Consider the following 12597-nt stretch of genomic DNA (forward strand, 5'->3'; position numbering starts at 1 on the left):
CTAGCATGGAATCCAGAACAGAAGCTGGAAGGTTCAGTGGGAAGATCAGGAGGTGGGTCTGATGGACAAGATGAGCATGGAAAGGGTATGAGAGGAGATAGCAGAGAACCTAAAGAAAGACTCAGCTTCAGTGTTTGGGCTGCGAGTTGGGGCGGGGAGACTGGTTGGCTTGGTAGACAAGGGAAAGTGGAGGATGTGGCAAGACCAGCTGAATGGATGCCTCAGTCTTGGTGACGGTCCATGAGCTCCTTGTACTTGTTGGAGGTGAGAATAGAGAGGAAAGAAAGGAAACAAAAATAACTTCACAGCAAATTAATTACTTTTCTGAGTTGTAGTCACTGTTGTAATTAGGGAAAATGGGGGGGGGGGCGGGTTTAAGGAGACAACAACAACTTGTATTTATATATCGCCTTTAACATAGTGAAACCTCTCAAGGTGCTTCACAGGAGTATTATAAGGCAACAAATTTGACACCAAGCCACATAAGGAGAAATTAGGGCAGGTGACCAAAAGCTTGATTAAAGAGGTAGGTTTTAAGAAGTTTCTTGAAGGAGGAAAGAGAGGCAGAGCGGTTTAGGCTGGGAATTCCAGAGCTTAGGGTCTAGGCCACCAGCGGCTGAGCGATTATAATCAGGGATGCTCAAGAGGGCAGAATTAGAGGAGTGCAGACATCTCGCGGGGGGGTTGTGGGGCTGGAGGAGATTAGAGATGGGGAGGGGCAAAGCCATGGAGGGATTTGAAAACCAGGATGAGAATTTTGAGATCGAGCCGTTACCAAGATCTGGTTCTGTAAGATCCAGTGTAATTTTGCCTCATCACTGAAAGACAGTAGAAGGGTAGGATAGTGTAGTGGTTATTACACTGGACTAATAATCCAGAGAACGCAAGTTCAACCCCCACAATGGCAGTTTGAGAATTTCAATTCAGTTTAATTGTAACAAAACCCAATAAAGTCAATGGAAAAGAAAATCAGGTGACTTCTGAAACAGGCTGCCAATTTGTTACCACTGAAGAAAAATTTTACACCCCCTATATTTTTGCTTTGAATCGTGAAATTGTACCTGCATACTAACTTTTGTATTTCATGCACAAGGATCCCAGGTCCCTCTGTACTGCAGCACTTTACAATTTTTCTCCATTTAAATTATAATTTGCTTTTCTATTTTTTTTCTGCCAAAGCGGATAACCTCACATTTTCCCACATTATACTCCATCTGCCAAATTTTTGCCCACTCACTTAGCCTGTCTATATCCCTTTGCAGATCTTTTGTGTCCTCTTAGTTAAAATCAACCGTTTCTTCTGTCTGTGGAGATCCTCCCAGATTACACCATTATCAGGAAATTGTAACATGGAAGTTTCTAATGCAGAATTATGGGACATCAGTTGATCTTTGGCAAGTCAGTAAAATGTCTGCAGCCACTGGTACCAATTTGTGAGAAACTTTTCTCCAGTTGCATTGTAATTAAGCATAACTTAGAAAAAAATACATCTAACATTGAGAAAGTAAAAAGAAACAAACCAGGGAGACTGACGTGTGGTCTGAGTATATTATTGGAAGACATTTTTACGTGATAAATCTCTAATCTAGTGAAGGAGTAAAGATTGCATCATAAAAGTGAAACCCAAGCAGTTCACAAATGTCATCTGAATGCTGACATAGGAGGGTGAGTGCTGAGTCATTTAAAATTCAGAAAGGACTTGGACACATTACAAAATCAACGGGATACAACAGTGTTGTCCAATATAAATTGACTTGCCACAGGTGTAGCTACGGCAACACCGTTTTAGCCACATGCACTAATTTTATTCGAAAATGCTTTGTTCAAATGAACAGCCATTTTAAAAGTATTCATTCCCAGGGCAGATGGGGAAGACTTGGATTAAACCCAAAACCAGGAACACGAATTGTACAAGGTGCTTAGAAGAAAATGAAAACACAGATGTACATGCAAAAAGAAATGGTAATCCAGGAAGAATGTGTAGAAAGAGAGTGAAATAGAGGGGCAAAGTACTTGAGAGAAGAGAAATGAAAGGTAGCATGACTAAGTAACAGGAAGGTGAAGAGACTGGAGAGAAGGGGCAAGAGGGAAAATAAGGGTCTGGAAGTAATGGGCTCGGGTGTGGAGCAACAGCCCAAGTGCACACACGAATGGACACACACAGATTTTATATTACATTGGCATGGCTGGGATTAGGAGCCCTGGTCCTGTCATGTCCTGGTCATAAACAGAGGACAAGAAGCAGGTGATATGAGAGAGCCCAAAGTTAAAGTCCGAAGTCCAGTGGTGAGATGAAGTTGACTTGTAGACAAGGTGGAGTTAACTTTAAGCATCAAGAACCAATGTCAGGTTAGGAGCTAGTTGTGGAGAGCGAGTGAATCCAGGAGCTGTTCGAGAGGCAGAGTAACTAATCCAAAGAACTGGTATAGTAACTACAGTTCTCGTGTTGTTCTTGAGCTCCTTCCTATCCTAGAGTTGAGAGATGTTAGTCAAGTAGGTCCAGAATACACATGAGTTGTTAATAGATTATTCTATCCAGATGAAGGGAATCACCACCAACTATTAAATTACTAAACTATTCAACAACAACAACAACTTATATAGCGCCTTTAACGTAGTAAAACATCTCAAGGCACTTCACAGCAGTGTTATAAGACAAAACAGATAAATTTGACACTGAGCCACATATGATGAAATTACGGCAGATGAACAAAAGCTTGGTCAAAGAGGTAGGTTTTAAGGAGCATCTTAAAGGAGGATAGAGAGGCGGAGAGGTATAGGAGGGAGGGAGTTCCAGAGCTTAGGGCCCAAGCAGCTAAAGGCATGGCCACTGATGGTTGAAACATAGAAACATAGAAAATGAGTGCAGGAGTAGGCCATTCGGCCCTTCGAGCCTGCACCTCCATTCGATAAGATCATGGCTGATCATTCCCTCAGTACCCCTTTCCTGCTTTCTCTCCATACCCCTTGATCCCCTTAGCCGTAAGGGCCATATCTAACTCCCTCTTGAATATATCCAATGAACTGGCATCAACAACTCTGCGGCAGGAAATTCCACAGGTTAACAACTCTCTGAATGAAGAAGTTTCTCCTCATCTCAGTTCTAAATGGCCTACCCCTTTTCCTAAGACTGTGTCCCCTGGTTCTGGACTTCCCTAACATCGGGAACATTCTTCCCACATCTAACTTGTCCAATCCCGTCAGAATCTTGTATGTTTCTATGAGATCCCCTCTCATCCTTCAATGTATAAAGGCCCAGTTGATCCAGTCTCTCCTCATATATCAGTCCAGCCATCCCAGGAATCAGTCTGGTGAACCTTCGCTGCACTCTCTCAATAGCAAGAACGTCCTTCCTCAGATTAGGAGACCAAAATTTAACACAATATTTCAGGTGAGGCCTTACCAAGACCCTGTACAACTGCAGTAAGACTTCCCTGCTGCTATACTCAAATCCCCTAGCTATGAAGGCCAACATACCATTTGCCGCCTTTACCGCCTGCTGCACCTGTATGCCAATTTTCAATGATTGATGAACCATGACCCGCATGTCTCATTGCACCTCCCCTTTTCCTAATCTGCCACCATTCAGATAATATTCTGTCTTTGCGTTTTTGCCCCCAAAGTGGATAACCTCACATTTATCCACATTATACTGCATCTGCCATGCATTTGCCCACTCACCTAACCTGTCCAAGTCACCCTGCAGCCTCTTAGCGTCCCCCTCACAGCTCACACCACCACCCAGTTTAGTGTCATCTGCAAACTTGGAGATACTACTCTCAATTCCAGTTATAATGAGGGATGCTCAAGAGGGCAGAATTTGAGGAGCGCAGATGTCGCTTGGGGTTGTGAGGCTGAAAGAGATTACAGAGATGGGGGGGGCGGCAGGGGGGCAAGGTCATGGAGGGATTTGTAAACAAGGATGAGAATTTTGAAATCTATGCATTGCTTAATCGGGAGCCAATGTAGGTCAGCGAGTATAGGGGTGATGGGTGATCGGGACTTGGTGTGAGTTAGGACACGAGCTGCTGAGTTTTGGATGAATTCAAGTTTGTGTAGTGTAGAATGTGGGAGGCCAGCCAGGAGTGCATTGGAGTAATCAAGTCTAGAGACAACAAAGGCATGGATGGGGGTTTCAGCAGCAGAAGAGCTGGAGGGGCGGAGGCAGGCGATGTTATGGAGGTAGAAATAGGCGGTTTTAGTTATGCCGCAGATATGTGGCCGGACCAGTTAGCCTCACATCTGTGGTTGGGAAAATTCCATTATTAAGGAAGCAGTAGCGGGACATTTGGAAAAGCATGTTTCAATCAAGCAGAGTCAACATGGTTTTATGAAAGTTAAATCATGTTTGACAAATTTGCTGGAGTTCTTTGAGGATGTAACGTGTAGGGTGGATAAGGGGGAACCAGTGGTTGTGGTGTATTTGGATTTCCAGAAAGCATTCAATAAGGTGCCACGTAAAAGGTTACTGCACAAGATTAAAGTTTACGGGGTTGAGGGTAATATATTAGCATGGATAGAGGATTGGCTAACTAACAGAAAAGAGAGAGTCGGGATAAATGGGTCATTTTCTGGTTGGCAAACAGTGACTAGTGGGGTGCTGCAGAGATCGGTGCTGGGTCCTCAACTATTTACAATCTATATTAATGACTTGGATGAAGGGACCGAGTGAAATGTAGCCAAGTTTGCTGATGATACAAAGATGGGTGGGAAAGCAAATTCTGAGGAGGACACAAAAAATGTTCAAAGGGATATAGACAGGCTAAATGAGTGGGCAAAAAATTGGCAGACGGAGTATAATGTGGGAAAATGTAAGGTTATCCACTTTGGCAGCAAAAATAGAAAAGCAAATTATAATTTAAATGGAGAAAAATTGCTAAGTGCTGCAGTACAGGGGAACTTTGGGGTCCTTGTTAATGAAATACTAAAAGTTAGTATGCAGGTACAAGTCTTCTGGAAGACAAATGGAATGTTGGCCTTTATTGCAAGGGAGATGGAGTATAAAGCAGAGAAGTCCTGCTACAACTGTACAGGGTATTGGTGAGGCCACACCTAGAGTATAGCGTACAGTTTTGGTCTCCGTATTTAAGGAAGGATATACTTGCATTGGAGGTTGTTCAGAGAAGGTTCACTAGGTTGACTCTGGAGATGAGGGAGTTGACTTATGAAGATAGTTTGGGCCTATACACATTGGAGTTCAGAAGAATGGTAGGTGATCTTGTATGTTTTGATAAGATAATGAGGGGGCTCGACAAGGTGGATGCAGAGAGGATATTTCCACTCATAGGGGAAACTAAAACTAGGGGACATATTCTCAGAATAAGGGGACGCCCATTTAAAATTGAGATGAGGAGGAATTTCGTCTCTCGGAGGGTTGTAAATCTATGGAATTCTCTGTCCCAGAGAGCTGTGGAGGCTGGGTCACTGAATATATTTAGGGCGGAGATAGACAGATTTTTGAGCGATAAGGGAATAAAGGATTATGGGAAGTGGAGCTGAGTCCATGATCAGATCAGCCATGATCTTATTAAATGGTGGAGCAGGCTCGAGGGGCCAGGTGGTCTACTCGTGCTCCTATTTCTTATGTTCTTGTGAATCTCATTTCAGGGTCAAATATAACGCCTAGGTTCTGAACAGTCTCGTTTAGCCTCTGATAGATGGTAGGGAGAGGAATGGAGTCAGTGGCTAGAGAACGCAATTTATAGCAGGGACCAAATGGCTTTGATATTTCCAATATTTAATTGGAGCAAATTTCTGCTCATCTAGTACTGGATTTAGAGACCATGGAGGGGTCGAGAGAAGTGGTGGAGAGGTGGAACTGGGTGTTGTCAGCGTACATGTGGAAACTGACTACATATTTTCGGATGCTATCGCCAAGGGGTAGCATATTGATGAGAAATAGGAGGGGGCCAAGATAAGAAACAGGAGGGGGACACCAGAGGTAACGATGTGGGAGTGGGAAGAGAAGCCATTGAAGGAGATTTTCTGGCTATGATTAGATAGATAAGAATGGAACCAGGCGAGTGCAGTCCCACCCAGCTGCACGATGGTGGAGAGGCGTTGGCGGAGGATGGAGTTGTCAACTGTGAGAGAGGCTGCAGACAGGTCCAGGAGGGCTAATTTACCTTTGTCACAAAAGATGTAATTTGTGACTTTGATGAGAGCAGTTTTGGTACTGTGGAAGGGGCGGAAACCAGATTGAAACATGGAGTTCCGGGAAAGATGGGCATGGATTTCGTTTCGGACTTTGGAGAGGAAAGGGAGGTTGGAGATGGGGCGGTAGCTAGCAAGCACAGTGGGGTCAACGGTTGTTTTTTCAGGAGATTTGAAAGCAGGGGGACAGTACCTGAGGAGAGAGAATAAACAATGGAGGAAATTTAATGGAGGAAACACTTTATGTTAAAAAAAAATATTGGCAGCACAGAGTAATAGAACACGGATCATCCCACGCTAAGTTGTCAGTCTCAAATTTGACACGATGGGGACATAACAAATTGAGGCCTGTTGCTTGCCAAAAGAAGGGAGGTAACATCTAATACCTGGTTAACTCGAGCTGTGCTCACAAATGTCCTGGTGCTGATTATAGAATAGCAATTACAAAAACATTTGAGCAAGGCTCTATTAAATCCTTTGAAGAAGGGATTTTTTCCCCCCATAAGGTGAAGTATTCAACATGTAAAATTTTTAAACTTTGATTCCTGAAATAGTATTATTTCTGATGACAGTTTCAGCTACTGTCAAGATAACCAAACATGTGAAATTTATGTTCCACACACAAGTATCTAATGTAGTTCAGCTTGCAATAGTTTCACCTAAATAGTCAGGAGGATTTGATATATAAATCGACGTGCAAGAATTACACATAATAGCAAAGTAAAGGCTCCTATGTGACGTTTACCACTACTCAGTTAAATTCAACCAGAAAAGTAAATAGTGTAATTCAGCAACTATGTGATGCAGCAAATGACCACCTGATGCAACCTAGCAAATGTTCCCACTTCTCAAAATATGTACCTGAGTATATAACATCATTAATCCAAAAAGAAAGGAGCTAGTGTTTCACAGTTTGCACGGTAGAACATTCCTGAATATCAGGCTAGCTTAAAATTTAAAATCTCAGATGTAGCATCACAACCATTAATCATAGAATCTTACAGCACAGAAGGAGGCCATTCAGCCCATCAAGCCTGTGCTGGCTCTTTGAAAGAGTTGTACAATTAGGACCACTCCTTACTCTCGGCACATAAGCTGTTCTTTTCAAGCATATATTCAATTCCCTTTGTGTTATGATATTGGGAATTCTTACCGCCAAAAAACTCCTTCACACTAATCAGCAACTTGGCACAGACTGCGTATGCATGTGTACTTTTGTGCATTTGTTGGTAAAATGGTAAGACATAAAACAGAGTATGCTGAGTGTTTTTTGATCATTGTGAGTGCTTTAATCCTTGGTTACGGGTTGCAGACATCTGTTAAGTATATATACACTTATACCTCTATTGTATGAGTTTATGTAAGGCATCAACCCCTCCTCAAAAAACTCATCTTTGACCCCTCTATCCTGAAAAACTACTGCCCAACCTCCATCCCTCTCCAAACTTGAACGTGTTGTCACCTCCCAAATCTGTATTCAGCTTGGGAATTTTAACCCCAAAAACAGGTGGGTTTGGGAACCCTGACCAGAACTCGCCTCCAACCCACAAACTTCGGGTTTTAATAGAGGTGGAACAGTGGGGTGGACAGCCAACCTGCTCCCAGGAGGCGGGTCGCCCATTTAAATATTATAATGAGGCTGGCGTGCCTCAGATTTAACTACCATTTAAAATTTAACTGTGGCTGGTTGGGTTTCGCAGGCCTCCAGAAACCCAACAGCTAATGACAGGCGAGGACTGCTGGATTCGCGGTAAGTGCCTTTGTACAAGGCCTCCGATTCCCCCCCCACCCAACTATGTTCATTCATCCCTCCCCTCCCCCATCTCCGATCACCTTCCCAACCTCCTTTCCCCACCCCAATCGTTCTGATGAAAGGTCATCGACCTGAAATGTTAACTCTGTTTCTCTCTCCACAGATGCTGCCTGACCTGCTGAACGTTTCCAGCATTTTCTGTTTTTATTTAAAATTCTAATTCTTGTATTTAAATTCCTTCGTGGCCTTGCCCCATCCTAACTCTGTAATCTGCCCCAGTTCTACAACCCCCCACAGAGCCCTCGTTCCTCCGACTCTAGCCTCATGCATTCCCCCTCCCTTTGCCCTACCATTGGCGGCTGTCCTTTCAGCCTTATAGGCCCTACTCTCTGGAATTTCCTCCCTCAACTTCTTTGCCGCTCCTCCTTTTAAGGCCCTCCTTAAAGCCCACCTCTTTGACCAAGCATTTGGCTATCCTTCCCAATATCTCCTTCTCTGGGTCAGCAGCCACTTTTGTCCGAGGTTGCCTCTGTGCAGCTCCTTGAGATGTTTTTCTATGAGGGCACTATATAAATGCAAGACATTGTTCTTGTAGTTTGTGATGATGCTGTGTCATGTGGCGGGCACGTCAAGTTATTAACTGAAAATCTTTGTGTTATCCACAACACAGACGTGTCAGATCTGCCAGATGTTACTTCCCAACAAGTGCAGTTTTTCATCGCACTTAAGAATTCATCAGCACAAATCTCCATACACATGCCCAGAATGTGGAGCGATATGCAGGTCCTCGCACTTTCAGACTCACGTCACCAGGAACTGCCTGCACTACACCCGCAAAGTGGGATACCGGTCAGTTGTGTGTTTGTGTTAATCAGTGAGCTTATTACTGTATTTCTAAAATATTGATGTAGATGGGGTTTAAATTCTATTTTTCTTTCCCCCTTTCAATATATCTCCCCTCCTGGTATCCCGTCAGCCCACTTATTACTCCTATTTGGTAGCTCACTCAGTCCAAGTACAAAGTTTAACTCGCAGAATGTGCGGGATTTACTGGAGAAATCCGTTCTTCTAACAGCTTCCCCTACTTTCATCACCAATTCTTTGATCCAGTGTTGATCAGATATAATCAACCGCATTTGAAAAATATGGAATAATGCTTTGGTTGTAAATGTTTCTTCATTTCTGACTGTAGCTGGGAAGTTGGCACAAAATGTGGGAGGAGACGAGGCAGTGGTGCTGCCAGCAGAGGTGGTGCACACAAACAAACAATGGCTTGGACCCACACCTCCGGCAACATAAATGCATGGGGAAATTCAATGCTACACTTTATATATAAGAAATTACATTTCAGATTGTCGCAAGGATGCTCTGAGTATTTTATTTCTGACGCCGGCACTGATTTTCTTCTTGCAGCTGTATACATTGTGGCGTTGTCTATGCTGACCTAGCTGCGCTCAAGTCTCACATCCAAGGTGCCCACTGTGAGATCTTCTATAAATGTCCTATCTGCCCCATGGCTTTCAAGTCGGCACCGAGTACTCATTCACACGCCTACACACAGCACCCGGGCATCAAAATAGGAGAAGCTAAGTAAGTATTTGTAAGCTTGCTATTGGATTGAGCACAAATATTTTTATGACTGTGAGGAAGCACTTCTATTACCTAAAATGTTATTGCTGGCTGTAAGGGTCTACATGAATGGAGTTTGGACAACCTCAATCTAGTTTCCTGTGGGAATATGCCTGCAGCCAAAACTCATCCTAAATGAACTAAATTAGTGCACTCGCTCCGACAGGTCACGTGAACAGCAGAAGCTTGGCAATGGGTTGCCTGTCCCTTGCCTCACTTAGGGAATGTGGTCCTGGGGGGGAGACAGATTAAAGGCAACCTAGGCTGCAGAGAGAAACTAACATATGATTACAGGAGAAGTGTCACACAGGTGCAGTAGAGGATGTTCTTCTGAGGTCCAGAACCGTTAGGACCACTGTTTCTGGAAGGGACATTACTCTGCAATCTCCCTGTGCTATACTGAACTGGGTGCTGATACTAGGTGGCGGAAATGGAAATTGTCACATTCCTGGCACTAGTATCTCTCACCTTGACAAACAGCTAATATAAAATGTTCTTGAAATTCAGAGAATGGAAATCCGTATGCATGCTTACCCTCAACCTCAGTTTATATGTTAGATTCTCTCTCTACCCGAGATTGCTTAAGTGAGAAAAGGGCCTGGCAACCCTTTGCCAAACTTCGGCTGTCCGTAAACCAGTCACAAATAAGTACAAGATAGTGTGGTTGCATTGACCCCTCCCTGTCTCCCTTGGATGAAGCATCTCATTTTGACACCTCCCCTCAGTCTCCGATCTAGAACCAGTCATTGTAGAATATCTGTTTATTAAAACAAATGTCACTTTTGAACATCATATAGCACTGACACTGCACAACAAACTGCTCTCTTTTAACAGGTAAAATTGCTCCTGGAACTTTTATAGCCAGGTGAGCCAAAATAAAAATAATGCCTGCTAGCACCCCTTAAAAGAGATTAATTGGGGTGGGTTTTGACTTTGTGCAATAGTGTAAAACGGGTCATAGCAAATCTATTATGGAAATAAAAATTGGGAGAGGTGTAAAAAGGGTTGCCGATTCACTATCACCTGTTTTACAGTATCGCACAAAGTCAACATCTACCCCAGAGTATCCAGTTGAATTTGACTTGCATAAAATGATAACTGTCTTTTTGGACATTGAAAAACAAAAACTACTTCTAAAGTGCGTTGACACTGCACCTTTTAGTTATGATGTCTCTGTGGTTAAAAAGGCAGCAGTCATTTTTGCCTTCCGTTAAATCTGTTCAATCTTAATATAAAGCCAGCATGACAAAATGAACACCTGTTTAGTAGAAGGTCCCTGGAAACATATAGCCAATGACACATCAAAATGTGAAATAACCAGATCCCCAGAATAAAATAATTAGAGCCATTGTGCTCTTGACATTTTCAAGCAGTTGTTCACTCATAATTTTGTTTGATGTGGTTGTTTATGAAAGACGAGCTTTCTAAAAGTGTTAATGTGAATTTTCATTCTTTGTTTCATTTAGGCTCAGGGGTGCATGGTATTGAAAATTGTTTATGTTACTGGAGGGACTACAGTTTCAGAGTCAAGACATGATTTATGGTTAGAAATCGTGACCTGTGTTTTTCATACTTCTATCACACCATTATCACTGACTGAAGGGTGAAATTATGTTAAGATTATAGAGAGCTGATAAGAAATAGTTTTTAAATGGAAAGCGTAGCTTGATAAATTCCATTAGGAAAGGAAAGGAAGAACTTGCATTTATATAGAGTGGCCTCACGACCCCAGAATATCTTAAAGCACTTCACAGCCAATGAAGCATTTTTTAAGTGTAATTTAGGCAGTCAATTGTCAATGACTGGAAGATTTACTGTACTTCCTAATCTCTAGACAAGGTAAACTTTCTAGCCCACTGGGCCAGGAACTTTCAGTCAGTAGCGAAGTGATGGCGTTCGCTGCTGACCTCGAAGAAAGCTGCCTACAAAGATCTAGTCATCTCTGCGTCGTCAATTCAGCTCTCCCGACCTTTGTTTGAATCTGGCTCCAAATCATGTGAATCTTCAGCATCCAGCAACAGCGACGTCATCAAGCAGGCTGAGCAGAGCACCAATCACATTGAAAAATTCTCACAGACCACAAACCAGGAAGTAAAATGCACAGATTCTAATTTACTTTTTATAAATTTTACAGTGAGCGAAATAAAGATTGGAACATGCACATAGGATTATGGTAGAAGCTGAAATGCCATAAATAAATTTTAAAACATTTTTTTTTAAAACCACGTAATTCTTAATCATATTAATGGAAAAATTTGACATTCCACAAATACAAAATTAGTTTTTCAGGGCTGAGGGGGTGATTTAACAATGATATTCCATTCCAATGCAATAGGGAAAGTTTTCATCCTTCAGTATGATTTGAATTGATTTCCGGCTCTGGGAAATTCCACACGCATCCTGTGGCGGTGCAGGGAATGACTGACTGAAACTTCAGGATTTCTGCATTTATCTGCGCATGCACTAAATCCTGAAGTTGCTATCAGTTTCAGAGGGGTAATGTCGGTGAACACTGAGTTTCGTTGTCATTACCACCTTAAAATCCGGGCCAATATCGTGCTTAGCCAACTTTCAATGTGTAATCCATTGTAAACTGACAACAAACAGTTCATTGGATATTCACTCAATGGCACCCATTGCTTCTTTTGACTGTTGGTAACACTGGAAGTAGAAATTGAAATCCGGAAACTCGGCTGGAGTACGGTACTCTTAACTAATAAGACTAAGATTTTCACTCTGCTCCTAGTCAGAGCTTCAGTAATCTGGGAGGGTAGTGACTTAAATTACCTACAAAACAGTCAGCTGGAAAGAGCTGCATTTGCAGTCCAAGCAAAGACAAATTTAGATGTAAATTTGGTAGATGGGAATAAATAAAATGTTATTCATGGACTTTAGATTTAGATGTTCTGTCCTGTAATTGGTGGTGAGTGAAATTAAAGCAAGTCATGAGCCCTTGCCCAATTACTGTTACTGGGAGATGTGAAAGCAATGGATTCAGATGTATTTGATTGGTTCTAGAGAATTAGATTTTCCCCACTAAAATTAAAAAGATAATTAATACT

The 12597-nt window shown here is 42.5% G+C and overlaps 1 protein-coding gene across 3 annotated transcripts in view; it reads left to right on the forward strand.

Annotated features, from left to right (window-relative positions):
* The window catches only part of znf532 (zinc finger protein 532), a 176946-nt gene that overhangs the window by 121775 nt on the left and 42574 nt on the right, over window positions 1-12597 (forward strand). For all 3 annotated transcript variants that reach the window (XM_070867873.1, XM_070867865.1, XM_070867883.1), the window contains 2 exons: window positions 8577-8755; window positions 9320-9496. In XM_070867873.1, coding sequence (XP_070723974.1) covers window positions 8577-8755; window positions 9320-9496 — 356 coding nt within the window. The remainder of the gene's footprint in view (window positions 1-8576; window positions 8756-9319; window positions 9497-12597) is intronic.

The sequence above is a fragment of the Pristiophorus japonicus genome, chromosome 2 (genome assembly GCF_044704955.1).
Source record: "Pristiophorus japonicus isolate sPriJap1 chromosome 2, sPriJap1.hap1, whole genome shotgun sequence".
Taxonomy (NCBI): domain Eukaryota; kingdom Metazoa; phylum Chordata; class Chondrichthyes; family Pristiophoridae; genus Pristiophorus; species Pristiophorus japonicus.